General features: G+C 58.1%; 2 protein-coding genes across 6 annotated transcripts; one reads left to right on the forward strand and one right to left on the reverse strand.

Moving 5' to 3' along the window:
* Positions 1–732: 732 nt before the first annotated feature.
* Positions 733–15,735, forward strand: ARHGAP45 (Rho GTPase activating protein 45). 3 transcript variants are annotated; one of them, XM_037504905.2, is made up of 23 exons: positions 733–1,010; positions 1,901–2,228; positions 4,750–4,896; positions 5,106–5,190; positions 5,275–5,347; positions 5,524–5,590; positions 5,690–5,827; positions 5,953–6,017; positions 6,213–6,323; positions 6,395–6,475; positions 8,219–8,407; positions 8,624–8,761; positions 8,854–9,044; positions 9,156–9,265; positions 9,348–9,431; positions 9,595–9,699; positions 9,807–9,979; positions 10,157–10,345; positions 10,438–10,575; positions 10,783–11,009; positions 11,092–11,302; positions 13,159–13,243; positions 13,650–15,735. In XM_037504905.2, exons 1-23 carry the CDS (start codon positions 918–920, stop codon positions 13,865–13,867), a joined length of 3,246 nt encoding a protein of 1,081 aa, XP_037360802.1. In that variant the 5' UTR covers positions 733–917; the 3' UTR covers positions 13,868–15,735. The 3 variants fall into 3 exon arrangements, with proteins under 3 accessions (XP_037360802.1, XP_037360803.1, XP_054548982.1); XM_037504906.2 differs by having other exon boundaries at positions 4,753–4,896; XM_054693007.1 differs by lacking the exons at positions 733–1,010; positions 1,901–2,228 and adding an exon at positions 3,933–3,965 and having other exon boundaries at positions 4,753–4,896.
* Positions 15,736–15,932: 197 nt separating this feature from the next.
* Positions 15,933–23,151, reverse strand: POLR2E (RNA polymerase II, I and III subunit E). 3 transcript variants are annotated; one of them, XM_037504937.2, is made up of 8 exons: positions 23,052–23,151; positions 21,413–21,587; positions 19,639–19,754; positions 18,899–18,979; positions 18,697–18,755; positions 18,496–18,574; positions 18,171–18,254; positions 15,936–18,043 (listed from the first exon to the last, which is right to left on the reverse strand). In XM_037504937.2, the coding sequence occupies exons 1-7, from the start codon at positions 23,106–23,108 to the stop codon at positions 18,189–18,191; spliced, it is 633 nt and encodes a 210-aa protein (XP_037360834.1). In that variant the 5' UTR covers positions 23,109–23,151; the 3' UTR covers positions 15,936–18,043; positions 18,171–18,188. The 3 variants fall into 3 exon arrangements, with proteins under 3 accessions (XP_037360835.1, XP_037360834.1, XP_037360833.1); XM_037504938.2 differs by lacking the exon at positions 23,052–23,151 and adding an exon at positions 20,243–20,351 and having other exon boundaries at positions 15,933–18,254; positions 21,413–21,450; XM_037504936.2 differs by having other exon boundaries at positions 15,944–18,254.
* Positions 23,152–27,040: the final 3,889 nt, after the last annotated feature.

Here is a 27,040-nt window from a genome sequence, read left to right on the forward strand (position 1 = left end):
CCCTGCCTCAGAGATCTGCACCTCCCCTGAAGTCAGTGGGGGGTAGATGATGAGGAGGGTAAAGTGGTTGGGGTTTTGGGGTGAGGGATGGGGTTCCAGAAGGGGAGGAGGGAGAAAGAATTGAGGAGGGGTCATACTGGGGTGGCTGTGGGGTCGGCGGAAGGAAGCAGGGATCCATCTGTAAGCGGTGGAGGCCCCAGGGACTGGAGGCGGCTGCCTGGTGGCCTCAGGCAAGTTACCCCGCTGCTGCCCAGCCAGGCTGCCGCCCGGCCACCCCAGGTCTGGAATGCGGGCTGGCGGCGGTGGTGGGAACTGCGCTGAGCCCGGTGGGGCGCCAGGCTGGAAGGCAGGCGCGCCGGGGAGGGAACGGGGGTGGGGTGGGGGGGAGCGGCCGGGCGTCTGTGTCCAGGGGCTCTGGGTCACTGGTGCAGGGGAGCCTGGGGCGCCTGGGCACGCCGCCAAGGCGCTCCCCCTCGTGCCGCCGTATCCCCCACCAGCGCCTGGGCGTGCCCGGCCGACCGCAGCATCCGCAGCCTGCTCCGCGCCAGCCCCTGCGCCGCGGGGGCTCCGTCGAACAAGCGACCTGGCGCGCCGCGGCCAACGCACAGCCAAAGCGGAAGTTGGGAAGGGCGGGGCGCGGGGCGGGGCCTGAGACCCCACCTTCGAGCCCACTCTGCGGAGGGGCAGCCTGAGGCCCGGAGGGTGGGGAGCGGCGCCCGCTGCCTCCTCGGGAGGCTGTTCCTGTGGGATGAGCGCCTGGCCGTGAGGGCCGGGCCGTCACGTGCTCCTGACAACTGGGGAGGGGGTGGCCCGAGACAATGTGGTCTCCGGGCCGCCAGTGCCGGGAGCTGCTGCGCTGAGGCCCCCCGACTGCCGTCCCCAGGCCGCCCCCTCGGATACCGGGCCCCCACCCCACCATGTTCTCCAGGAAGAAGCGGGAGCTCATGAAAACCCCTTCCATCTCCAAAAAGAACCGGGCGGGAAGCCCCAGCCCGCAGCAGCTCTCAGGGGTAAGTGAGCCCTGCGGGGGGGGGGGGGAGCGGCGGGGGACCTCGGGAGACATCAGGCCATCAGGCGCAGGGACAGGGGCTCTCTGCACCCAGCGGCCGGCATCGCCGCCATGCTGGGCTGGAGGCAGGGGTCCTGTGCTAGCTACAGCCCACACCGGGCTAGACGGCGGGGGTCTTGGAGAACAGGCTGGGGCCCTGGCGTTCAGCTCGTGGTAAGAGCCCTTTGGGGTGGCCCATGCGGCCATTGGGCCCAGGGCTGACTTTTAGGCCCAGGGAGTGGGTAGGGAGGATGACAGGGTGGGGTTAGCATTGGGTCTGGGACTCCAGGACGATAATTAGTGAAGGGGGGGGGTTCCAGTGCCATTGGCTGTGTGTTATTGGGATACAGGTTTATAGGGGAAATGGAGCATCTAATGGGATTCATGTGTGTAAGGGCCTGGGGAGTGTCTCCAGGACTCTAGTGTCTACCAAGTTTGGGAGGGCCTGTAGGTTTCAGGGACTCTTAGGCTACAGGAATCAACAGTAGTGTCTTTACAGTAGTGTCTTTACAAGGAAGTGTGTGTGCAGCAGCCTGAGGGGCCTACAAGAGAGAGGGAGTCTCTACTGATCATCTCTCCCCCCCAACCAGGAAGTGGGGTGCCTCCTCCCCCACCCTGCAGCCGCCCCACCCCTGCCTGTGGTTTGGGTAGAAGTCGGTTGTTTGTGAAAGCGGTGGAGAAGAGGATGTTGGGTAACAGGTGTGGGAGGGGCTGGTACAAAATCTCAGCCCCTGACCCTGGACCCTCGGAGGGTCAGGCTGAAGATCCTCCAGAGTCTCAATTCACTTCTGGGGAAACCGAGGCAGTGCCTGGCTGGAGCACCTGACTTACCAGTTCCTCTCACCCTCCCAGGAGCTGCCCAAGAGAGATGGGGCCGACGCGGTGTCTCTTGGATCCAGCCTAGAGCCACCCAGTTTGGCCTCGAACATCAAGGCCACGGGCACGCTCAAGCGGCCCACCAGCCTGAGCCGCCATGCCAGCGCTGCCGGCTTCCCGCTGTCTGGTACCAGTACTTGGACACTGGGCCGGGGCCACCGTAGCCCACTGTCAGTGGCCAGCCCCGAGGTGCCCGTGGAGGGTCTCAGTCTTGATGCCGCCGAGGACATCTCCCAGCTGCTGGCGGACGTCTCCCGCTTTGCCAAGGGCCTTGACAACCTCAAGGAGTGTGTTTTGCAAGACGGTGAGGTCTGGGGGAGCAGGGCAGACACGGGCCTCACCCCTGGGGTATTGCCAAGCAGGCTTAGAAGAGGGTTGCAACAAGAGTGTTGTAGAAGGCATTGGCAGCTAAATCTCGGAGGGACGTGTAGGAGTTTGGTGGAACTAGGAGAGAAAGGCCTGGCAGAGGGACGGTGTGCAGAGACTCAGACGTGAAGTAGAGATGCACTTGAGGGAACAAGGCTTGGGTGTCTCTGGTTTGAGGAGGGCAAGGCTGAAGGCAGAAGGCCCCGAGGGTGGTGGTGAGTCCTGGAGGTAGAGAGCAGCGGTGGGGCCAGGTCAGTCTGGGCTGGGAACAGGTGGACTGGCGCGGCCCGAGATCTGGGATGGAGGGTGATGGGGGGGCATACCGGCAAGTGAGCAGAGTCGCTGGGGGTGTGGTTGCCCGCTCCTTTCTCCTCCACGCTGCGCCCTGACAAGCGGCTTCCTCCCCCGTTATTCTCATCTGCTTCCTGTTTATCCCTGGTAGCCCGGAGGGCACCTCGTGGCCCCACAGTCTGTCTTAGCGCACTGTTCCGGAAACCACAGTGTCGGGGCCTTGCCAAGCCCTCTGAGCAGCTCCCCCAGGTGTCTGTTTGACAGATGAGGAAACTGAGGCCGAGCAGGGCCTGACCCTGGCTCACCCACCAGGAGGGACCAGAGTGGATTCAGCTCGGGCCTGTTCGTAGCCTGAACTCTCAGGGCGCCCATGCTGAGCTCTGCACAGGAGGCCTGGCCCCTGCTGGGTGGGGGTGGGAGTCCCCGGGGGTTATCTGGTCTCAGAGGCGGTGCCTTGCATTTCCTGGGGAAACTCTCTAATCTCAGTTCCTTTCCGATCCTGATCCTGGCGCTGCCTTGGAGGCTAGGCCTGGGAGGGGCTGAGGCCGAGGGCCTTCTGCAGGAAGTGGGGCCAGAGCTGGGGAGGTGGGAGCCGCTCTGGGTGTGCAGGGAAGAGCCCGGGGAGAAATCTGCCCCTGCCTGCGGGCTGTGAGACCCAGACAGGTCCCCTCCCTCTCTAAGCCTCAGGGGTCCTGTCTGTGAAATGGCGCGACAGTGTGCCCGCCGCCACTGTAACACATCCTCGCACACTGCGATTGTTGGGGGCACAGTCAGCCCAACAACGAGTCGTGGGGACCCAACAATGAGTCGTGGGGACCCCCTGCAGTTCAGGAGGTGATTGGCACCAGGGTTCACCTGAGTTCGGCTCCGTTTCCTGGGGCCACCTGGCCTTTCCTAGGGCGTCCTCACTTCCTGGGCTTTGGCTCTGGGCCTCAGTTTCCCGCCTTCATCTGGGTGAGGCCTCAGGACGGAGCCACTTTGGTCATGAGCAGGGCCACCTGTCAGTCTCCTCATCTTGTGAGTTCAGTGTCCCAGGCCGGAGCGCCGCACCTGCACCCCGTGTTGGACTGTGTGCTGCCAGAGGTGAGGGTGCAGGGCGCTGGGCCTCACAGCCTGGGTGAAGCACATGGCCTCTGCGGTGTCGTCGGCCAGCCAGCTGGGGATGCAGAGGCTCAGCTCAGTGTCCTGAGCCGTGCCCAGGCCGCATGTGCCGGCTGCTGAAGGATCTTGCCTGCGACCAGCTTCCTGGCTGGGGGGAGATGGCGTGGATCCCAGTGGGAAGACCTTGGCCGCAGTGGGAGGAGATACAGGAAGGAAGGTCCCAGAAGGGGCACAGCGGGTCTCCCCATAGCCGGCTCCCTGGAGTTGGCCTTGGATTCAAGCGGTGAGTGTATTTGGTAGCCAAGGCCCAGAACTGGGGGAGCGCAGCAGGTTGTATCTAGGGCCAGTGACCCTGTTGGGGGGGTCCCTCTGGGGGTGGCATTCAGCAGGGGTCCTCAGTGCCTGGAAGGGATCTGTTTTCAGGTTTCTTTTTTCCTCTCTCTCTCTCTCTTTTTTTAGATAGAGCAATTTAAAACCTCAAAGACACAAATCTGACCTCCACCCTTCCCTAGTCTGCCAACTCCTATGATTCCCACTGCCCTTGAGGTAAAGCCAGGCAGGGCCTCTACCTGCAGAGCTAGGGCAGAGGGAGACACTGCGTGGTGCGTGAGCTCATTCCCATCCCCGCCTCGAGCGTCCTTATCTGCAAAATGGGATGATGCCCAGCTCCTGTTGGGAGAGAGGGAGACGCTGGAGGGCTTGAGGCCTGTGCCCGGCAAATGGGGCAGGGAGATGGCTGGACAGAGCTGTGTGTGGTCCTGAGGGGTCGGGGCTGCAAGAAGAGGGGCCCCAGCATTGCAACTTGAAGCGCAAGCAGGGGTTTGCTTTCTGCCAGACAAGGACAGAGCAGTCTCAGCAGAAGTGACTGTCGAGGCCAAGATCTGCCCTTGTTAACCTGGTCAGCAGCCCAGAGAGGGCCAGTGTCCACCTAAGTACTCAGTGAGCCTCAGGCAGCTGCCCTGTCCCTCCTGTTTTGCCCCCTGGAGAGGGGCTCTGAGGAGGGGTGGGCAGGCTCTCCCTGGGGCTGCAACCCTCCCTCCCTCCCTGCTTATCTTTGCTCTGTCCAGCAGACCTCCTTGAGGCGCGGGGGCCCATGGCCCATGAGCGTCTATACGATGCCCTACGAGTGTTCCGCCAGCTTATCGGCAAGTATCCACTGCTGAACACCATGGAGACACTCACAGCCGCTGGCAACCTCATGGCCAGGGTCAGAGGTCAGTGGGCCAGGATGGGCAGAGTGACTCTGTCTGATCGGGCTTTCTGGGGGAGTGGGACATGTAAAGTGGGTATTAAAGGGTTCATAAGAGATTGCTGGACACGACTTCTGCGATGCTCTCCCGGCCTGAGGGCTCCCCGTAGTTGGTTGCTGAGGAATGGCCCCCTAGAATGGGCCAACCCCTGAGTCCTTGTTTCTGCCCCCCAGGCTTCCATTACGAGTGCAACAATGAGTTGGACAAGCAGGAGTTTGAGAAAGCCTTGGAAACTCTTGCTGTCACCTTCAGCAGCACGTGAGTGTGGGGACTGTGGGGTTGGCGCAGGGGTGGGAGTGTGGGGGCCCACGTGCCTCTTGATGCCAACCTCCTGACCCGCAGGGTGTCTGAGTTCCTCATGGGTGAAGTGGACAGCAGCACCCTCTTGTCAGTGCCCCCCGGGGACCCCAGCCAGGTAAGCAGGGCTGGCTCAGCGGTTGCACGGGTGAGGCGGGCAGGGAGGGCTGAGTCACACCCGGTCTCTACAGCGCGCTCCGCAGCGTCCTTTTGTCCAGGGGAGGGGCTGGCTAGATCTGTTAAGGTGGCATCAGGCAGCGCGGGGCTGGACTCACCTGTCTTCCTTCTGCACAGTCCATGGAGAACCTGTACGGACAGGGGGGTGAGAGTGCCCAGGCCAGCGCTGAGGACTGTGATGCGGGTGAGTCCCCCCTCACCTGAATGGTGGGTGGAGTGCGGGGGACTGAGTTTGAGGGCGGCCTGGGAGTGGGAGACCAGGACTGATCACGCCCCCCCGCAGGCTGCCCACCGCCCGAGGAGGTGGACATGCTGCTGCAGCGCTGTGAGGGGGGTGTGGACGCCGCGCTGCAGTACGCCAAGAACATGGCCAAGTACATGAAGGACCTCATCGGCTACCTGGAGAAGCGCACGGTGCTGGGTGAGAGCTGTCCCCAGGGAGGGTCTGTGCATTCTCCTCGCCCCTGCACTCACACACCCTCCCCTCGCCCCTGCACTCACACACCCTCCCCTCGCCCCTGCACTCACACACCTTCCCACCCTCAGAGATGGAGTTTGCCAAAGGCGTGCAGAAGATCGCCCACAGTTGCCGACAGAGCGTCTTGCAGGAGGTAGGGCCCAGGCGCGAGCAGGGTCCCCAGGCCTGAGTGTGAGTCTCGGTCCCACCGCCAAGGGCCGAGGGTAGGCGTCTCCTGTCTATGCTGATGACAGCTGAAGGGGTTGGGGAGGTAAGCGGGCTGCCTTGGAGGTTTAAAATGCCAGGTCCCCCTCCTACCACTCACCCTGTGACTGCTGCTCCCCCACAGCCCCACATGCCCCTCCTGTCCATCTACTCACTGGCCCTGGAGCAGGACCTGGAGTTTGGCCATAATTTGGCGCAGGCCGTGAGCACACTACAGACCCAGACCTTCATACAGGTGGGCAGCACCCTAGAGGGCAGGCTGGGTGGGAGTGTCAGGGTCCCCACTCACAGCCCTTCTCGCCCCAGCCTCTGAACCTGCGGCGAATGGAGCATGAGAAGCGCAGGAAGGAGATCAAGGAGATGTGGCACCGAGCCCAGAGGAAGCTGGTACTGTGGGGGTGGGGTGGGCCTGGGTGGCCGGGGCGGGCAGGCTGGTGCACATCCTGCGTCAGGGATGCTCTAGCCCCGTTACCCCAACTTCACGGGGAGGAGCCAGGCCTCCCAGTGCTCACTGGTCAGGTCATGAAGGGGGAGAAATGGTGGTTGCAAAGAGCAGATCTGGGTTGGAGGGACACTGAAAGTCTCTGTTGCATCTCCTGGATGGTCCCAGTTTTGGGGTGTTTTCTTGTGGTTTTTTGGGGGTTGTTTTAAAGGCATGAGTATCTTTTATTTGCTTTGTAACTAGGTTAGCGGAGTCTTTGGTGAAAAGTCCCCCCTCCCCTCTGCACAGAGCCCTGTGGCTTTTTCCTGCACGTCCTCACAAATACACATCTGCCCCTTTCTGTACACTGTGCTGAGTGCCCGTGCTGCAGACGCTCACACCATGTCAGCCCGTGCAAAGCATCCTCAGCCTTTTCTCTTGGCTCCTAGTACTGGGCTGTGATGACCCAGTGGCTTTTTTTACTAAATCCCTATCAATGGACACTTTGTTGTGGCTGAGTTGTTGGTGTTACAAATGTCACTGCTGTGAAGCCCCTGTCTCTCAGTATGACGAGGCATTATCTCCAATCAGTGTCCAGAATGGAATAGTGTGGTCATGGGGTGTGAGTGTATGAAATACTTCTTGTGCCATTGCCATGCTTTTCCTTCTTCATGAGCTCTGGGTTTATATCCTTTTCTCACTTTGGGTTGGATAGTGGCATGTTTCTTATTGATATTTCAGACCTCTTTACATATTAGAGAACCCAACCCTTGGTTTCCCTATCTCTCCCTTTGTTGTCTTTGTATTTTACCTGTAGTGTGTATAAATATATATATTTAAAGATGTATTTATTTATGCATACAAGAACTGGGGTGTAAACCAGAGATATGGGGGGTGGGGTGCGAGGATTCACCAGTGACAGAGTGGGGAGCAGAACAGGCGGATCTGCTGAAATACACTGCCGATGGGAGCAGCGGGCGAGGCAGGAAAGATCTGCTGCGCCATGTGGGTTGCTCCCTGGCTGGCCAGGGATCGAACTTCTACTGCAGTGGCTGGCGATAGCTGGATAGCACTTTCACCCCTGTGCCACCAGGGAGGCCCACCTGTGGTATATTTTTTGCCTGTATGATTATTAGTAGTATTTTGATTGCTAGTAGGGGCTTTCTATTTTATGTCACTCATTGAAAGGCCTTTCCCATACTGAGGTTACTTTTCTTTAATTCTCCCATGGTTTCTCCTGGCATAAACTCACTTCTCTGAATTCTTTTCCTTATGTTTAAGCCTCCAGTGGTGCAGGCCGTGAGGTGTGGTCCCCAGGAGCCCACTGGGTATTGACTTAAGTGCTCTCCTTGACACCCCTGAAGGGTGCTTGACTTCCTGCCTGGGCGGCCTCACTGTTCTCATCTGAAAGAAGGAAAATGAAAGAATTAAAACCACAAGTCACCCCACTGTGACTTTCATCAGCATTTGATGTAGCTCATGCCTTGTCAGGCTTAGCTATGCCTTAGTTTGCTGGGCTGTTAAATGGGCACACCAGATACTGTGCCTCCCAAGGTCCCGTTGTGGGTGTTGGTTCTGGGGCAGGAATATGGAATCTTAGTGCAAGAGATGTGGGTGGCAGAGTGGGTAGGAAGGGAGAGAGGAGTCGCAGAGACTGAGCCTTCTCGGAGGATGGGCTTGGAACTGGCCCCCTTGTTCTCTCACTGCAGCAAGATGCAGAGACCAACCTGCGCAAGGCCAAACAGACCTACATTCAGCGCTGTGATGAACATGACAAGGCCCGCCTCATGGTGGCCAGGGCTGAGGAAGAACAGCCCGGCGCTGGGCCTGGGGCTGGGGGTTCTGCATCCAAGACCCTGGATAAGCGGCGACGCGTGGAGGAGGAAGCCAAGAACAAGGTGAGGGTGTTGGAGCAGGCTCAGAGGACAAGACCCCCTACTGGTTTCCTGGTGCACTGTGGGAAATTTCCCACTGGGGCTTTTGCACCAGCTGAGCATCACCCCGGGAACGCCTTCTGACCCTTTTCTGCTGACTCTATCTGTGTCTGGCCTGGTGATGCACTGAACGCTGAACCCCAGGCTGAACTCTCCCACATCCTGCTCACCCCACCCCAGGCAGAGGAATCCATGGCCACGTACCGCACCTGCATAGCAGATGCGAAGACACAGAAGCAGGAGCTGGAGGACACCAAGGTGACCACTCTGCGGCAGATCCAGGAGGTCATCCGGCAGAGCGACATGACCATCAAGTCGGTGTGTGTGTGTGGGGGGGCACTCCTGCCTACTCGCAGCTGAGGTGGGCGGGGCCGTGCCAGTCTAGCCTCCTTACCCTGTCCGCCCCGCAGGTCACCATCTCCTACCACCAGATGATGCACATGCAGACGACGCCGCTCCCTGTGCACTTCCAGAATCTGTGCGAGAGCAGCAAGCTGTACGACCCGGGCCAGCAGTACGCCTCCTATGTGCGCCAGCTGCAGCGCGAGGAGGAGCCAGAAGTGCAGTACGACTTTGAGCCCCATGTCTCGGCCATCACTTGGTACGGAGTTTGCCAGGCATGGAGGCCAGGGCTTCCCACTGAGAGGGGCAACCCCGACGAGGCCTCTGTGACCCCATCATGACTTCTCTTCCTGGCTGTTTTTCCCACTAGGTCTCCAGTCATGCGTGTCCGCAAGGGCAGCTTCAATGGAGGTGACGGTGTGGGGTCAGAGGCCATCAGCAGCCCCCCAGCAGAAGGGGCACTTGCCAAGGAGGACAGTGGTGAGTGCAGGCAGGATGCGGAGCAACTGCCACCCCCTCCCCTGCAGCCCTCAGTCCATCAGCAGAGAACTCCCTTCCCCAGGTGGGCACGGACAGCAGGTGCACAAGTCAAGGCCAGTCTCCATGTCAGAGTGTGACGGCAGCCTGGACCCCGCCTCTGGCTCAGGTGGAGGGGCTTCCCTGGACTCGGTCGGAGAACTGCTGCCCTTCCTTTCGTGGGTCATTGGGGGCAGGGCACCCCTGGGGTGTGTGCCCTGGGGGAGCATCTGGCAGACCCTTGACCTGGTCCCTCCTGGCTCAGGGTGTCTGACATCTTTGTTCCTGCTCAGGGGACTTTAAGCAGCTAGAGCGGACCTCATCCCCTGGCACCCTGTCCTTCAGTGAGGAGCTTGCAGTCCAGGAGAGCAGTGCAGGGGCGTCAGCCTTAGAGCAAAGTGAGGGGTCCCTCCAACCTGGGCGGTGGTGGGAGAGACGAGGGGTTTTGCCCTGTGGGCCTGGCTCTAACTGCCTCAGCAAGGCTGACTGTCAGCCTGTTCTACAGCTGACCTCAATGGCATGGCTCCCGAGCTGCCAGTGACCATGCCCAACAGGCCCTTCCGGAACATAGGGCTGTCCAAGGCGGCCCGCACCCACCGGCTCCGCAAGCTCCGCACACCGGCCAAGTGCCGGGAATGCAACAGCTACGTGTACTTCCAGGGCGCTGAGTGCGAGGAGGTGAGTGGGGCCGAGGGGGTGGGCAGCCAGCAGGGGCAGGGCCCACAAGGGGTACGTGTGGTGTGTACGGTGTGTCTAGAGCGTGTGTTGTGTGTGGGGTGTGTGTGAGGTGGCATATGTGTGACATCACACTGGCGTGGGGGCAGGGAAGGGTGGCTCACTCTGCGCTGTCCCCAGTGCTGCCTGGCCTGTCACAAGAAGTGTCTGGAGACGCTGGCCATCCAGTGTGGCCACAAGAAGCTGCAGGGGCGCCTGCAGCTCTTCGGCCAGGACTTTGGCCAGGCAGCCCGCGGGAGCCCCGACCTCATACCCTTCGTGATCAAGAAGTGCATCAGTGAGATCGAGCGGCGCGCTATGCGCACTAAGGTGACCCCCACGGGGACAGCGGTGGGGGTTCGGCGGTGGGTGGGGTGCCGGGGGCGGTAGGCGCAGGCCTGGACTGACTGCGGCCCCCACAGGGCATTTACCGGGTGAACGGGGTGAAGACGCGTGTGGAGAAGCTGTGCCAGGCCTTCGAAAACGGCAAGGAGCTAGTGGAGCTGTCCCAGGCCCCGCCCCATGACATCAGCAACGTCCTCAAACTCTACCTGCGCCAGGTGAGAGGGGCGGAGGCGAGACGCAGGTGGGACTGGGCCAGACCGCCACGTGCGGGGGCGGGGCCAGTGCCCGGCAGGGCCGTGGGGCCAGCTCGGGGGCAGGGGCAGGTGCGGTGGCCGCCTTGCGGGCAGCGTTCCGCGGCGAGGTCAGGGCGGGCGCGGGCAGCGCCAGGCCCACCGATCCCGACTGTCTACCGTGGGCTGCAGCTGCCAGAGCCGCTCATCTCCTTCCGCTTCTACCACGAGCTGGTGGGGCTGGCCAAGGACCATCTGAAGGCTGAGGCTGAAGCCAAGGCAGCGTCCCGGGGTCGGCCGGACGTCGCCGCGAGCGAGGCAGCGTCCATCGCCATGGCGGGCCGGCTGCGGGACCTCCTGAGGGAACTGCCGCCCGAGAACCGGGCCACGCTGCAGTACCTGCTGCGGCACCTGCGCAGGTGAGGGCCGGCCCGGCGGGGGTGAGGGTGGCAGTGTCCGGGGAGCCGCGCGCACCAACTGCAGCACCTTCTGGCCCCGCAGGATTGTGGAGGTGGAGCAGGACAACAAGATGACTCCGGGGAACCTGGGTATCGTGTTTGGGCCCACACTGCTGCGGCCGCGGCCCACGGAAGCCACCGTGTCCCTCTCCTCCCTGGTTGACTATCCCCACCAGGCTTGCATTGTGGAGACCCTCATCTCCCACTACAGTCTGGTCTTTGAGGAGGAGCCAGACGAGGTGCCTGCGGGCCAGGTGAGGTTGGCAGGTGGACCGCAAGACTGTGCTGGGTGCGGGGTGGATGCCCTGAGCATTTATGGGACGCTGTGAGTCTCACTCACTCCTGGAGGAACTACAGGGAGATGCTTGGTTTGGACAGGATGGCTGGGCAGCCTCTGAGATCTTTGTTTTTTTTTTAAGATTTATTTATTTATTTATACAAACACTGGGTACAGTCAGAAGTGTGGGAGGGTGAGAGAATTCACCAGAGCCAGAGCCGGGAACAGAACAGGCAGACTGACGAAGTACACTGCTGAGGGGAGCAGCGGGGAGACAGGAGAGGTCTGTGCACCATGTGGGACCCTTGCTGGCGGCCGGGGATCGAACCGGCGCTGCAGAGGCTGCGGGCAGCTTCGCAGCCAAGTGCTCAAGCGCTGCGCCACCAGAGGAGGCCCCTCTGAGGTGTCTTAAGCAAAGAAGGAATGAAATGTGGGCTCAGGTCTGGGGGGCAAGCCTTGGCAGTGCAAAGTCCCTGTGGCTACCCCTCCAACCTCCTCTGAAACTCACATCAGAAATCTCTGCCTTCTCGGGGCCTCCCCGGTGGCGCAGCGGTTGAGCGCTGGGTTGCAAAGTTGCCCGAAGCCTCCGCGGCACCGGTTCGATCCCTGGCTGCTCCCCGGCCACCCGAGGAGGGTCCCACATGGCGCGCAGACCTCTCCTGCCGCCCGCTGCTCCCCTCAGCAGTGTCCTTCGGTCCTTCTGCCTGCTCTGCTCCCCGCTCTGGCTCTGGTGAATTCTCTCACCCTCCCGCGCTTCTGACTGTACCCAGTGCCTGTATAAATAAATAAATAAATCTTTAAAAAAAAAAAAATCTCTGCCTTCTGTGCTGCCCCTCCCGATTCTCATCTCTGCCCTCATCCCAGCTCCTGTGTTGCTCTGCTGGGTTCAACTTGCCACTTTGCTAATGGTTTCATTTCTTTTTTTTTTTTAAGATTTATTTATTTATTTATGCAAGTACTGGGTACAGGCAGAAGTGCGGGAGGGTGAGAGAATTCACAGAGCGGGGAGCAGATCAGGCAGAAGGACCGAAGTACACTGCTGAGGGGAGCAGCGGGCGGCAGGAGAGGTCTGCGCGCCATGCGGGACCCTCCTCTGGTGTCCGGGGAGCAGCCGGGGATCGAACCGGCGCTGCAGAGGCTGCGGGCAGCTTCGCAACCCAGCGCTCAACTGTTGCACCACCGGGGAGGCCCGCTAGTGGTTTCATTTCTACAACTACCATCTGTTTCATTTCTGGGCAACATCTTGTTCCTGTATTGCAGTCCTCCTTGCGTGCTTTCACCCCTCTACCGGCGTCACTCGCATTTGGGGTGGCAGGTTTCCTGGTTTCAGGAGGCAGGATGTGGGTATTTGAGGCCTGGACATGGCTCCATGTCGGTGCCTGCACTGGGGTTCAGCCTTTCAGGCCAGGGTGTCTCCTTTCTTGGACAATTGGTTAGTTACAACATGGGAATGGGTGGCCTCAAATCCTCAATGCAATGGGTGTTACTTTTGTAGGGTTTTAAAATTGTGGTGGGCCTCCCTGGTGGCACAGGTGGTTGAGCGCAGCACTGTGAAGCTGTCCTCAGCCTCTGCAGTGCCAGTTTGATCCCCACTGGCCACGGAGCAACCCATATGGCACAGCAGACCTCGCCTGTCTTGCCCGCTGCTCCCCTCAGCAGTGTATTTCAGTCAGTCTGCCTGTTCTGTTCCCCACTGTCTCTGATGAATCCTCTCACCCCCACACATCTGGCCTGTACCCCAGTTCTTGTATAAATAAATCTTAAAATTGTGGTTGATTTAGAAGACAGGACACAAAATCTAGTCCCTCCCTGACCTCGGTTCTGCCCCTGCAGGATGGAATATCCAGCCAGCAGGCTGAAGAGGTCGAGCAAATGCCATACCTCGGGGCATGTGAGGAGGCTGAGGATGGAGGCCAAGGTGAGTTGTGTGGCCGTGGGGGAAGAAGGGCTTGGCTAGAAGTTTGGGGTGCCCGATGGGGTAGATAGCATGTTGGCGGGTGATATGTTGTGGGTTCACATGAAGTGCCCAGAAGCTGCACCTTTCAGGGGGATTCCTTCCATGGAAACCATGTTTGTTGGCTGTTCATGCTTCATCTGTTGCAAACACAAAGAGATGACCTTCTGAGGCTTCACCAAGCCCACAACATGGCCCTTGAATGTGGAAATGATGCTGTGCATTAAGCTCTGCTCTTGCCATCTGCGGGGGTGGGGGGTGGGGGGGGGACATCTCAGAGCGTGGAAGCGGCCTGGAAGGGTGGCGTCGCAGGGGTACATCTGGGTGCCCCTGCTGATCAGACATTTCTCCTTTATCTCGTGCTTCCCAGAATCGCACCTTGCCTCAAATGACTCTGACTCGGAGCTGGAGGAAGTAGATCCGCTGTCATCATCTGTGGGTGGGAGTGCCCTGCCCTGCCTCGGCCTCTTGGAGAAACAGGGCCGTGAAGCCAATATGGTGGAGTCTGCGGACAGCCTTAACCTCAGCTGCAACGAAGAGCAGCTAAGGGCTGCAGCTGGGGAGGTGGGGGTCAGGCCAGGGCTCTAGGGGGCTGTCCAGGTATAGCACCAACGGTGCAGCAATACGGCCCCAGTCTGAATCCCTGGTGTGAGTGTTCATGGCAAGTGGGTGGCAGAGGGCACTGGCCAGATATGGCCAGTTTTTCTAACAGGGGTTCAGTTTGGCACACTGTCCCTGTGGACACCCCTGAACCTGGCCACACTGTCCTGTGTTCTTTGCTCAGAACACCTGGGTTGTGCCAGTCTGTCGCTGGTCTTCTCCTTCCTGCACTGTGTCATGGCCACTGTTGGCCACCTTTCTAGAAGCTGACTGGCCCTTACCCTGGCTCAGGTCTGGTCACCTAGGCGTGACCTCTTGCTGGACTCTGAAACCAGGAGTGTGCATGCTGGAAACCAGACAGTGGCCTCAGGATCCTTTAGCATTTCCAGAAAGCCGGGTTGGACCTGGGCTTTAGGTACATGGTGCAGTATCTCAGGTTAAGAGACAGTTCTTTGAGGTAAATTCTCTTTTGCTTAAAATAAAGTCTTTGCTCTAAGCCTGTCTTCTCTGGCAGTAGCAGGGGACAGGGATGCAGAAGACTTTAGCAGCTTCCCCAATTTCCACATGAGCCTGGCGACCATTGAGGCAGGCTGTTGTGAGGACACTTAGCTGTCAAATAGCCCCTGCACACAGCTTCTAGCTCTGTTGTCTGTTAAGGCAGCACCCAGTCCCATGTGGCTGTGGAGTGCCTGAGTGGCCGGTGTGCCTGAGGAACATGTTTCTATTTCATTTCATTTTTTTCCAGAATGAGGCACCCTGGAGGCAGTGGCCTCCATCTAAGATAGCGCTTCAAGTGCTTAGAGCCAGGCGAGGATGCTCCCCAACTCCTGCTGCTGACCCCCGCCCCCCATCACAGGCGCACATCAGGCTTACCCTGGAGGGCAGTGACAGCTCAGCCAAGCGGGCCCAACTTGTCACTTTATGCAGAATTGACAGGGGACTCCCACCCGGTCCTGAGGCGCGCAGCCAGGGAGAGGAAGGCCAGGCCTTCCTGGTACAGAACAGCTCCTGAACCCTGCAGCCAACACTGGGCTTAGATAAGCAGAGGCTTTGACAGCAAAAAGCAGAACAGCTCAACCTGGCTGCTACCGTGGTGGCTCTAAGAGGGATGAAAAGACCACTGGGCTAGTAACAACAGCCCCATCTGTTTCGCAGAAAGATTCATGGGCGCAGAATCATGCCTAATTCCCATGGCTTCACAGGTAGAAGCATCTTCAGGTACGATTTGACCTGGCTGATAGGTGTCAGGGTGGCCAGTGGGCCATGTAAACGCCAGCCCCCGCTGACCCCACACAGCTGTCAGGGGCCCTTCTTCCAGAAGCCCCAAGGCCGGCATCAGAGCAATAGCCATTGCCGACCAAGCTCAGGGACGTGGGGTTGGCTGCGAGTGGCAGCACAGGCAGGTCTTAAGGCGTCTTGAGATGGATTCCCAGAGCACAGCCAGGTGCTGCTAGGAGGGCGCAGAGGTGGGGCAATAACAGAGTTTTTTACAAAGCTGACGGAAATACGCACCCTCTGTAGCTGGGAACTACCACTAGCATCGCAAGCCCATCAGTGGGGACAGAGCAGGTTTGTACGCAGCTTCAGAGACAAAGCAACCTAAGTCAGAAGGAATTGTCAGGCCTCCCTGGTGGCGCAAGGGGTTAAGCACAGGACTGTGAAGCTATCTGCAGTCACTGCCATCCCACGCCAGGGAGCTGACCCACAAGGCACAGATCTGTCTTGTCTTGCCTGCTGCTCCCCTCAGCTGTGTATTTCAGTGGGTCTGCCCGTTCTGTTCCCCACTGTCTCTGGTGAATCCTCTCACCCCGGACACCTCTGGCCTGTACCCCAGTACTTGTATACATAAATAAATCTTAAAAAAAAAAAAAGGAATTGTCAATGAGCTGTTTCTAAAGTTCACTTGTAAGCAGCCCAGGTGGTCTGTGTGTGGGAGTATTTACTGTGTTACCCATTTTGAAGCACAGCTTAGCAGCATGAAGTTCATTCAGCCACCCCCACCACCCATCGCCAGAACAGTTCATCTTCCCGAAATGAAGCTGTCCCCACAGAACACCCACTCCCCAGCGTCCCACACCATTACTTTCTGTCTGTATAGATTTGATTCCTCTAGGGAGAATCACAAAGTATTTATCCTTTGTGTCTGGCTTTTTGGACCAAGAAGATTCTGGAAATAAAAAGTGTGTCTACCTGGGGGCAAAGGAGCGGCCTGTCCTGCTGTTACAGGTACTGTAAAACTGATTCTTTAAACCTAAGTTGACCAAGTGAAAGAAAGCACATCCTGAAATGCTGGTATTTATTTGAGTTTATGAGGGGGCGTACAGCGCAGCAAGAAAGGTCTGTGAGATGCTCAAGGCCGCTGTCTATCTAGGAACAAAGATTATAGGTAAAAACCAAACCTATAAACAAGTGCTTAGAAATACGAGAATGGAAAAAAGTATCTGATAAGAATTTGCATCTAAATCAGTAAACAACTTCCACAACTCAGTAGTAAAAACTCAATTAAGCAACAGGCAAAGGAGCTGCATGGAGGTTTCTTCAAAGACGAGGTACACATGGCCAAGCAGCACATGAAAAGATGCTCAACAGCATCCGGGAAAAACTGAGTCATAACCACGAGACGGCACTTGGCCCACTGGGGTGGGACTAACAGAAAGCTGGGGAGATAACTAGCGCTGTTGAGGACGAAGAGTAACAGAAAACGCTGGGCCTGGGAACACAAAGTGCTAGAGTTTAGAAAAGTCAGTTTTTCAAAAGGGTATCCAGCAATTCCACGCCCAGGCGTCTACCTAATAGAAATGAACACACGTTCACACAGAAACTCGTACACAGATGTCCACAGCAGCAAGTCACACCTGCCAAGAGGTGGACATGCCCACATGTCCAGATGGAGGAACGTGACTGTCCACATACGGGGGCAGCTCTGACACTCGCCACCATGGGAGGGACCCCGCACACACGATGCTCAGGGAGAGAAGCAGACACACGAGGCCACGCGGTGTGAGGCCACCAACGAGAAACGTCCAGGACACGCACAGCCAGAGAGTGGGTTTGTAGTGCCAGGGGTTGGGGAGTTACAGCTGATGGGGAGGGCATTTTGGGGGGAGGGGGTAAAAATGTCCTAAAGCTGACAGTACTAACAGTCACTGCAATGTGCTCGGGTATGTCAATTATATCTTTTAAAAGCTATTAAAAAAGAAAAGCACAGGCCCCCTTTGTGGCCCAGGGGCTAAGTCTCAGCACTATTACCGCTATGGCCTGAGTTTGATCCCTGGCCAGGGAGCTGACCCACGTGGCGAAGCAGACCTCTGCCTCGCCCTCTGCTCCCCTCAGCAGTGGATCTCATAAATCTACCTGCTCTGCTCTCTACTGTCTCTGGTGAATCCTCTCACCCCTCACCCCAGTTCTATGCAAAAATAAAATAACTAAAAGCTTAAAAACAAACGTACTTCTGCTTCTTTATTTAAAAAAAAGAAAGAAAGAAAAGCACGAGGGCGGGCAGGGCAGGACCAGGGGGAAAAGACAAAATACCCATGAATACTTTTAAACTGGGCAGGGAAGGCCTTCTGAACTCAGACACCAAAAGGGGTGCGGTGGAGAACAGTCCCACAGATTTGTGCAAGGAAAGCACCAGGGACAGAGCTTAGAGCAGCAAATGGCGTCAGAGGGGCCTGTGCAGGAGCGGCAGCCGTTGGAGCGCGGGTTCCAGCTCCCAGGCCGTGGGCGCCCCAGAGGCAGCAGCCCTCAGTCGAGGGAGCGCTCCAGGCCATGGTGACAGGCACAGACCGCTGGTGCAGACCTGTCACTCAGCCTTGGTTTCCCAGACAAGTTTCTTTACTCAAAATATCTTTAATTTTAAAAACATTTAGCATTCAAAAGTAAGTCAAGGTTCAGGTGAGTTTTAACCTCACTCTTGCGGCTCTCAAGACACGGTGTCGGGAGTAGCATGCAGGGGTGGGCAGGAAGTGGCATGCTCCCTGGGCCCCATCTGGGGTAAGCAAGTTCAGCCTTGCCGTCTGTGGCTGTGGGGCCGCCGGCCTCCATGAGGCATTCTGTCCCCTCTTGAGGCACCATCATGGAGCATCCACAGTGGGGTCAGTGGCCATGATGACCCTTTGCCCAAGTTGTCACCACATCCATGCCCAAAGGGTTGATCAGTCATCTCTGAGGGTTGGCCAAGAGAACGTGAGTGGGCATGCTCACAGGACAGAGCTGGAACATTCCCGCATGCCCAGCAGGAAAGGCAGGTGCCCCCGCCTGCGGCTCCAATGTCCACATGGCGCTGTCTCACCTGTGGGCTAGAGGGCAGCTACTGCACCAGTCGATAGGTGATGTACCTGCCCGCGGTCTCGCTGGGCCGGATGATCTTTACCACCTGCAGGAGCGGGAAGCAGAGGCTGGAGTCGGGCTCTTCCCGTGGACCAACCAGGTAGAGAGGGAGGGCAGGTGGTTCCAGGATCAACCCTGGGGGGCTGGAGGAGGGAGTCAGCACCGGACCTGGGACATTACCCTCCCTATCCTGTCAGCTCTGGTTCTAAAAAGGGGTTGCAGGGGTGGTTCTGAGCACCCCCCACCCTGTCCAGGAGAAAAGGAGCTGTACAGTGGAACACTCTTACCTGCCCTCGCTTTATCCCGAAGTACCGAGCTACAGGGTCTCCTGCCTGGATCCGGGGCAGCTGGTTCTCTCGGAGTTTACTGGGAATCTTGCTCAGGAAAAAAGCCTACTGGGAGCGGGCTGGGGTGGGGGTAAGGCCTGGAGAAGAGGTGGGGGAGGGGAAGTGGAGAAGGAGCAGCAGGGAAAGACTCTAGAAGGATACTATCTGGCCAGCAGTTCAGTCACCTCTTCCTTGGTCATGACCACGTGCTCCGGGACCAGCTGCCAAGAGGAGACCCCACTGTGCCCATCCTGGCTCCCACACCCCACGTGGAGAAGGGGTTTCCAGCCTGGTCTCTGGGCTGGCTCTGGTGGGGAGCCAGGGACTCAGAGCCCCACCTCCCCGGCCTCACCCCCACTCTCACCTCGTGCTCCGTGATATTGATAAGCAGCTCCTGCTGCAGAAACTGCTCCAGGATGTACTTGGGGGCCATGTCGACCAGAGACTGAAAGAGATGAGAGTGCTGATGCATGGCTATGGTGGGGACTGCTGCACCCTGAGGCCATCCTCTTCTTCCCCAGAGCTGGCTGAGGGCAGAAGGCCGGGTGGGCTTGACCTCAGGTCTAAACAAGAGGGTGAGAGCCTGGCCCACCTCCCTCATGTCAGAAGTCCTCGTGTTTTCATCTTTCAAATGCCCCCAGGGGTGGTCCTCAAGCTAGTGTGGTGTCTTCCCTGCTGCACCTCCCCCTGCAGTGACCTTTAGGGCTAACCGTCCCTAGGTCCGGCTGGGCAACCAGCGCGCAGGGGGAGAACAGCAAAAGTCCGCGGCACTTCCCAATAAAGGTGGGAGACCTCACGGTCTCTACAACCCCCAGGGGCACAGCTCTTCCCATCCTGACCGCTGGCACACAAAGGGCTGCCCTCCCCAGTAAGAGCAGTCACAGGGGACCGGACCTGGTCTGTTGCCCATGTGGGACAGGCGCTCCCTGTTGGAGCTCAAGCTCCAAACCATGGGAACCTCCAGGGGCAGGGCCTGGTGGGAAGCGCAGAAGGGAGGGGCTGGGCTCAGACAGAAACAGAAGCAGTCTGGCTGCTTCATCCTGGGCAGGAACAGCTCCACCCCACCACCACCACCCAGGGGTGGGCTCCTCTGAGAGGGTATACCTGCTTAGCCGAAGGGGTCATGCCCTGCTGCACCACGATGAGGGCGCGGGTGATATTCTCCTCCTGCATGCGCTGGCAGTACACCTTGATGGTCTTGATCCCCACTTTGGGCTCCTCTGGGGACAGTGAGCAGGCTGGTTTACATGGCCAGGGTCCCCTCCTACCTGCCCACTCCACCCCAGGCACTGTGGTGTTGTTGTTCCCCCTTTCTGGGGCCTCAGGCTACCCATGTACAAAACAGAACCCAAGACACCTGTTTCCAGAATAGGGGGTTGCTGCCACCACATCCACATCTCAGGGGAGCTGAAATCAGCCCTGCATCCCTTGTGAACCCCACTTTCCAGAAGTGGGGTCTAGGAATCTGGGTTTGTTCCTATGCTTGCAGCAACTGTGAGGTTTAGGAAGTCCTGGATTGAACAATTTGTTTAATCTGGGAGCCGACAAGATGCATACACCGGGGTGATGAGATGAGCCAGCTGACTGGGAGCACAGAGCTCACCATGGAGACAGACCCAGGCCTGAACATCGAGGAGTGGGCTCTCAACCTGTCTAGTGGCATGTCCAAAGATAAGGCTCGGGCAGCACACAGGGCCCTGTTACCTACAAGCTTAGTAGGTTGCCAACTGAGCGCTGAACTCCCTGTGGGCCTCTGCAGTGTGAATGCATCAACGCATCTTTCCATCAACGGGATGTGTCCTGGCTGAGCTGGGTCCCTCAAAAATCCAAATATTGAAAACCTGACCTCAGGAGTTGACAATACAGGAAGTTAGAATCTTTAAGCATATCAAGTTAAAACGAAATCATTAGAGTAGGCTCTGCTGTTTTCTGATGTTCTTAGGAAAACAAGTTATTAGACCACGACACACAGAAAAACTACCACGCGAGGAAACAGGAAGACGGCCCTCTGCCCAGTAAGGAGAGTCGCAGGAGAAACCAGCCCTGCCCACAGCTGGCTCTGGGAGTCCCAGCCTCCTGCGCGGAAGAGGTGTCTGTGGTACAATTGTTATGAAGCAGCCCCCACCCCCCCAACAAGGCAGGAACCTCAACCTGTCCGGTGGTATGTCCAAAGACCAGTGACACCCCCACTGTCACCATGACTAGAAGTGAAGGGCGACCTCCAACTCCGGGGAGAGGTGTGACTAGGCACCAAATTTCCAATACAGAAGTCTCACGTGTGGGGGACAATTTTCTTAAAAAGTGCCACCTGGGTCTAGTCAGCAAATGTTTTCTGCATATCTCAGATTCCAGGATGGGACTGGGTCCCCACAGTGCTCATAACAAATGGCACTCCCCTCCCCTGCCATTTTCACAGGATGTAAAGCTGCTTCAATGCAACAGGTGGTAAGACGGAGGAACTCAGAGGCCCTGGAATACTCCCCAGGGCCTCTCTGCCCAATATGGGGATCAGAGGGATTCCTGGAACAGATGGCACCTGAGCTCAGTCTTTAGGGATAATGGATACTTACTAGGAGGGGCAAGGAAGGAAGTGGTGAGGGGAGCAGGACAAGGCAGTGCAGGAAAAGAAGCAGAGACTGGCATGCACTTGGGAAGGAAGCTGGGCTAATGAGGTGGGGGGCAGAGGCAGACCTGAGGTCTGGATGGGAGACCTGTGTGAAGACAGACTGGGGAAAGAGATCCAAGCCCGGGAGTCGGAGAAGGTACACAGAAGGCGAATGATCAACAGAGCAAGGAAAGATGAGCGGGCGCTTTCTCCCTAGGCTGGGTAAAGGGGTAAGGGTCGACACAGACTCTGGGTCACACAGTAGGTGCTCACCTGGGAAGAAGACAAACATCTGGTCAGTGGGGTCATCATTGTGGGCCACCAGCACTGTGAGGTCTGTGCGCCGCGGCCGCCCTTCACTGGGCTTGTCCCCAAACTGGGCCTTGAACTCCTCCAGTGTCTGGTCCAGCTCATCCTGAGTGACCAGGTAGCCACGGTCGTGGCACAACTACAAAGAGAAAGAGCAAATGACCCAATGCTGGAAGAGGCTGCTGCACAGGACAACACATGGCATTTGAGGCTTGGCCTGGCCTGTCTGTGTAGAGGCCGGGGGGGAGGGATGTCAAGGGACAAGCAGAAACGAAGACCAAGGCACATAAGAGAGTGTCACTGTTCCTCTCCAGGTAACCAGCTGCAGTGGCAGAGCTGGAGCCCTGGTGGTTGGGGACAGCTGGGGAGAGGGGACCATCATAGTAAGCCAGCAGGGGACTCAGAATCGGAGTGACGACTGTGTGGGTGTTAGGGGGAAAAGGCTGTCCTAAAGCTAATTCCATACAGGCTTTGTGGACTCCACCCCCACCCCAGACCAAAGCCAAAGACACTGGGAACTCCACATCCCATCCCCACCAAAGGGAAGGTGGCTGGGACCTGAGGGTGGGGTTAAGCAGCCAGGTTGGTATAAAGCCAGACACGTGGGCTTTGGAGGGGCCCCCCATTTTGGCTCTCCGCCAGCTCGCAGCGTCCAGCCAGCTCTGAGAGTGACTTTGGGTTTCCAGGTCGGCGGATAGGGTAGGACGCATTAAAGACTTTATCTCCCTATTTTCTCCCTGAGTTGTACATTTCCTTATTTCCCTTTCCCTTGTAAATAAACCTTTTATGAACCTTTTGTGTGTCCTGTAATGGAGTATTAATAAGTCCCTTTTAAGCGCGCGGGTGAGGACCCACAGCCAGGAACCCGTTCAATATCGGGGCTGCCCTATAACAGGTGGGCGACTGAAAAAGGACCCAGATGGAAAATGGGAAGGTCAGAGCCAATACTGCCCCGCCCCCACCCGCTTGCTCCCGCGAGTCCCCCACAGCCTGCTTCTCCCTCCTCAGCCCTCACGTCTTCGCTGTCTGGCGCCTGCAACAACCAGTAAGAAGTCACAGCCTTTGGCCTCTACCTCTGCAGAGAGGGAACAAGTCGGTGTGGCTGCCCACGCTTATTCTGGGCAGGACGCCGGTGAGGCTGGCGGTGCTGGTCAAGGCCCGAAGCCTGTGGGGGCCCTGCGGGGTCCCAGCGGTTCCCTCCAGCGGGGTGATGTAAAGTGGGAGAGGCCGCGCCCGGCTCCGCCCGGTGGGTCACCCCGGACTGGGCGCGCCGAGCAGCCACCCTCGGAGCAGCCACGGAGACCGGCTCCGGGCGCAGGCAGGCCGGGCCCCGCCGACACTCACCGCGGACTCCGGGGCGGGCGCTGGGGCCGCGGGGGCAGCAGCACGGAGACCAAGCGCCCGCCGTGCAGCGGAGCGACCCCGACACGGCCCGGCCCCCGACGCCCGCGCTTCTCCGCTCGGCCGGCGGCCCGCGTGGTCTCGTGGGGCGCCGGCCCGGCCCCTCCGCTCCGGCGCGCGGGGTGGGACGCGCTACACGCGCCGACCCCACCGCGGCGTGCCCGGTCGCCTGACGCGAGGCCCGGCGCCGCGCGCGGCTCACCTGCATGATGGTCTTGCGGATTTTCCACAGGCGGTAGGTCTCCTCCTCGTCGTCCATGGCTCCGCCGCGCCTCCTCCCGCTCGCTCTGCGCGTGCGCGCGCTCAGGACCCCGCCGACTGCGCCTGCGCCCGCGCATGCGCCGAGGCTCGGTCAGGCCCCGCCCCCAGGCGCCCGCGGCTGACGCCGGAAGGGCCGCCCGCGGCTGCGAGAGCGGCGGTTGGCTGCTGGGCGGTTGGCCGCCCCCCCACCCGGCCGTTCTCACGTAACCGTGGCCACAAGGACTCCCTCGAGGTTTCCGCCCGGCCCTGGCCTCGGGGCGGCAGTTTAGCACGCGAGAGGCGGCGGGGCCGGGCGGCGGCTCCTTAACCCGGCGCGTCGGGCCCTGGCGGAGGCCGCCGCGGGGGCTTCGCGGTCGGGTTGGGCCGCGTCCGACTAGGGCCCCGAGCCTGTGCGCTCGCGTTTATGAAACGAAAATAATAAAGTGTCGTTGAAGGACCAGCCCTGTTGGTAGGAAACGGGCAGAGCTCTTGGCGCTGATTAGATGCCCCCACCCCTTTTACCCCTTTCCTGCCCCCCAAGCCACAGCCAGCCTCTGCTTGGATACCCCACGGCCCCGCAAACTTCATGCAACGCCCCCCCAGACTGTGCTGATCTTTACAAACTTCTGCATCGCCCCCTGATGGGCTCATGAAGGAGGCTTCCCGGTACAACCTGGGCGCCAGCTGTTATAGGGCAGCTGTGGGTGGCCTGGCTGTGGGTCCTCACCCGCGCGCTTAAAAGGGACTTATTGATACTCCACTGCAGGCACATACAAAAGGTTAATAAAAGGTTTATTTACAAGGAAAAAGTAAAGAAGGAAAATGTACAACTCAGGGAGAAAATAGGGAAATAAAGTCTTGAATGCGTCCTACCCAATCCGCCGACCTGGAAACCCAAAAAGCATTCTCAGAGCTGGCCAGACGCTGCGAGCTGGCGGAGAGCCACAATGGGGGACCCCTCCAAAGCCCACATGTCTGCCTTTATACCAACCTGGCTGCTTAACCCCACCCTCAGGTCCCAGCCACCTTCCCTTTGGTGGTGATGGGATTTGGAGTTCCCAGTGTCTTTGGCTTTGGCCTGGGGTGGGGGTGGAGTCCACAAAGCCTGTATGGAATTAGCTTTAGGACAGCCTTTTCCCCCCTAACACCACCACTGGCGCAGTAACTTCTTACTCAGTGACATTATTAATTCAATAAATTTGATGCTAAGCAACCACAGGAACAGTGAACAAAACAGGCCAACACCCCTATGGTTCCAGGGAAGACAGGCTAGAAAACAACGTAATAAATAAAGGATAAAATAGGGTGACAGTCCTCTGGAGAGTAGGTTAGGGAGATGGGAGGTATGCAATCTTAAATGGGGAGGTCAGGGGAGTGAGAAAGTTCCAGCAAAAGTCCATGGGAAGAGCTGGTGCTGTGGGGATGTCTGGAGGCATGTATATCAGCAGAGGGGGGCAGCTTGTACAAAGGCTGGGCATTGCCTTGTGTGCTGGCTACAAGGAGGCAGTGCAGGGGAGGGACAGGTAAGAGGGTGAGATGGGGCAGATCCTTGGGGGCCTTCTTGGTTGGATTGAAATTTTGGGTTTTCTTTTTCAACCATATTCAGCATTTTGAGGGCACATCTGGAAGACTTGGATGGGCATACTGGCCAGTGAGGGTAGGATGAGTAGTGAGTGGTTCTGGTGTTCCGAAGGCAGGCCCAGAGGATGGAAAGATGCCGGGGTGTGAGAAAGAGAAAGGAGCACAGTGGTGGAGTGCAAGGTGTCATTATGACAGTGAATCTTTATTTTTTTTTTAATTTTTAAAGATTTATTTATGCATACAAGAACTGGGGTGTAGGCCGGAGGTGCAAGGATGGTCAGACAGAGTGGGGAGCAGAACAGAAGGATCTACTGAAATACACTGCTGAGGGGAGCAGTGGGGAGACAGGAGAGGTCTGCTGAGCCATGTGGGTCTGCTTCCTGGCTGGCCAGGGATTGAACTTGTGCTGCAGTGGCTGGCAATAGCGTGATAGTGTTATCTTTAACCCCTGACAACAGTGAATCTTTAACCTGAGTTCCCGTCCTCAGAGATAACAGGTCAACTGCTTCGAAGGAAAATACAAACCTAGAGCGTTTCCTTTCATTTCTAACTTGTGCTCCTGGAGTCGGAAGACCCAGGAAGCATAGGTGTGTGGTGGGTGATGAGTTAGGGTCGTGGAGGTGATGAACTTCCAAGGGGAGAAAATGAGGTGTTGGTGGGATACACGTGAGTTCAAGGCGAAGTTGGAGTGGAGACAAGTATTTGGGCACCATCAACACATGGTAGAGATCAGTCAGTAGCCTGCATGAGGTCACCACCAAGCAGTGTGGAGGTTAGAGACAGAGGCCTGAGCTTGGGCCAGGAGGAGGGAAGATGATAGTGGAAGGCAAAGTGGCAGAAGGCAAATGGGTGCCCACAATCTAGTTGTGTGGACGAAGGCACATTACTTCAGCTCTCTGTGCTACCTCCCTGCTCCGCTGCCCGTAGAACAGGTACAAGAACCACACCCACACAGGTGCACCTGGTGGAAAACTGTGTTTCTTAAACAGAATAAAGGGGAGGAGGTTGCCAGTGTCTGGAATCAGGTGAAGGTGTCTGGCGGAGGAGGGAAGGAATGATCATCCAGGCCACCAAGCAGAGTCCCAGCAAGCTCAGGAATGGGCAGGGGTTTAGCAAAGTGGATATTGTGGCCATGTGGAGGGCAGATTCAAGGAGAGGGTCTGGCTCTGCATGTGTGTTATGGGAGGAAAGAAACTGCAGAGCTGGGTGCCCACATGGAGAGGCAGAGGAAGAGGGTCAGGAGTTTTAAGGGGGAGAAGCAATGTGGGTGTGGGAGGCAGGCTTGTTGGTACCTGGAGAGGGGGAGAGAGGCAGAGCCCAAGGAGTGGTGGATGCTTTCAGGGGCCAGATACAGGGGAACCACCACAGAGGACCCTCACTGAATGAAGCCTTGAGACTTCCCCAAGACTCCATTCTCCCCTCTGTAAAATGGGGTCATTCTGGCAAATGCCAAGACCCAGGCACAAATCCCATGGGTGTGCACTCCACTCAGCAAGCAGCTCTGCCCCTAAGATCACCTCTCCCCTCCTCGGCTCTTATCTAACCAGCACAGGGTCAGAGGGTGGGGTGTTACAGCCTTGCCCTGGGCTGTTGTTTTGCAACCCTGAAATAATCATTAGGCCATCTTTATAAAGTTACAGATTGCATCCAAAGCAAAATTGGAAACAGCAGGAGTCTTTCCAAGGCCCAGGGAGACTCGCTGGTGTAGTCGAGATACCCTGTGTCGCCAGAGTGAGGTAATGGGGGCTTCCTAAGAAGTGAAGCCTGCCAGCGGAGACACTGGGGGGCTGCTCCGGCCAGGCTAAGGGCAGAGCCACGGGAAAACCATTGTGCAAGATGGGGATGTAGCAACCTGCCCAGGCTCCTGCTCTGTAGCTAAGCTCCCCCCCTCCGCCCTCTGTTGGGGGTAAAAAGAGCAAGGCTCCCTAGCATGCACCTAGCCCTGGGATCCCCACCGGCCTCTTCAGAAATGGCCACGGGTGACTCCAGGAAGGCGCAAGATGCTGACAGCAGCACAAAACGCTGAAACTACCAGCCTACCTGCAGGTCAACGTCCAGGGCTAGCAGGGCTGGGCGTGGGGGTGGTGGACAATCAAGTCCATGACTGTGGAATCAAGTCCATGACTCAGTTCCCAAGAATGAGGCGGGTCGTTTCTACACTCCCATGGCCAAATTCCTGAGCCTTGAGGGGGAAAAAACGAAGCTGTAAGGCGAGAAGCGGAGCGCAGCCTGGTGCTGTGCGCTCCTGTGCCGGGGAGGGGGGGAGTTAGAGACGAAAGGAAACTCTCTAGGTTTGTGTTCTTCTTTCGGAGCCGCAGGCCTGTTACATCTGAGGGCGGGATCTCAGGTTAGAGTCACGGCCGTAGTCAC

Source organism: Talpa occidentalis, unplaced genomic scaffold (genome assembly GCF_014898055.3).
Source record: "Talpa occidentalis isolate TD23 unplaced genomic scaffold, MPIMG_talOcc4v2.1 talOcc4.12, whole genome shotgun sequence".
Taxonomy (NCBI): Eukaryota; Metazoa; Chordata; class Mammalia; order Eulipotyphla; family Talpidae; genus Talpa; species Talpa occidentalis.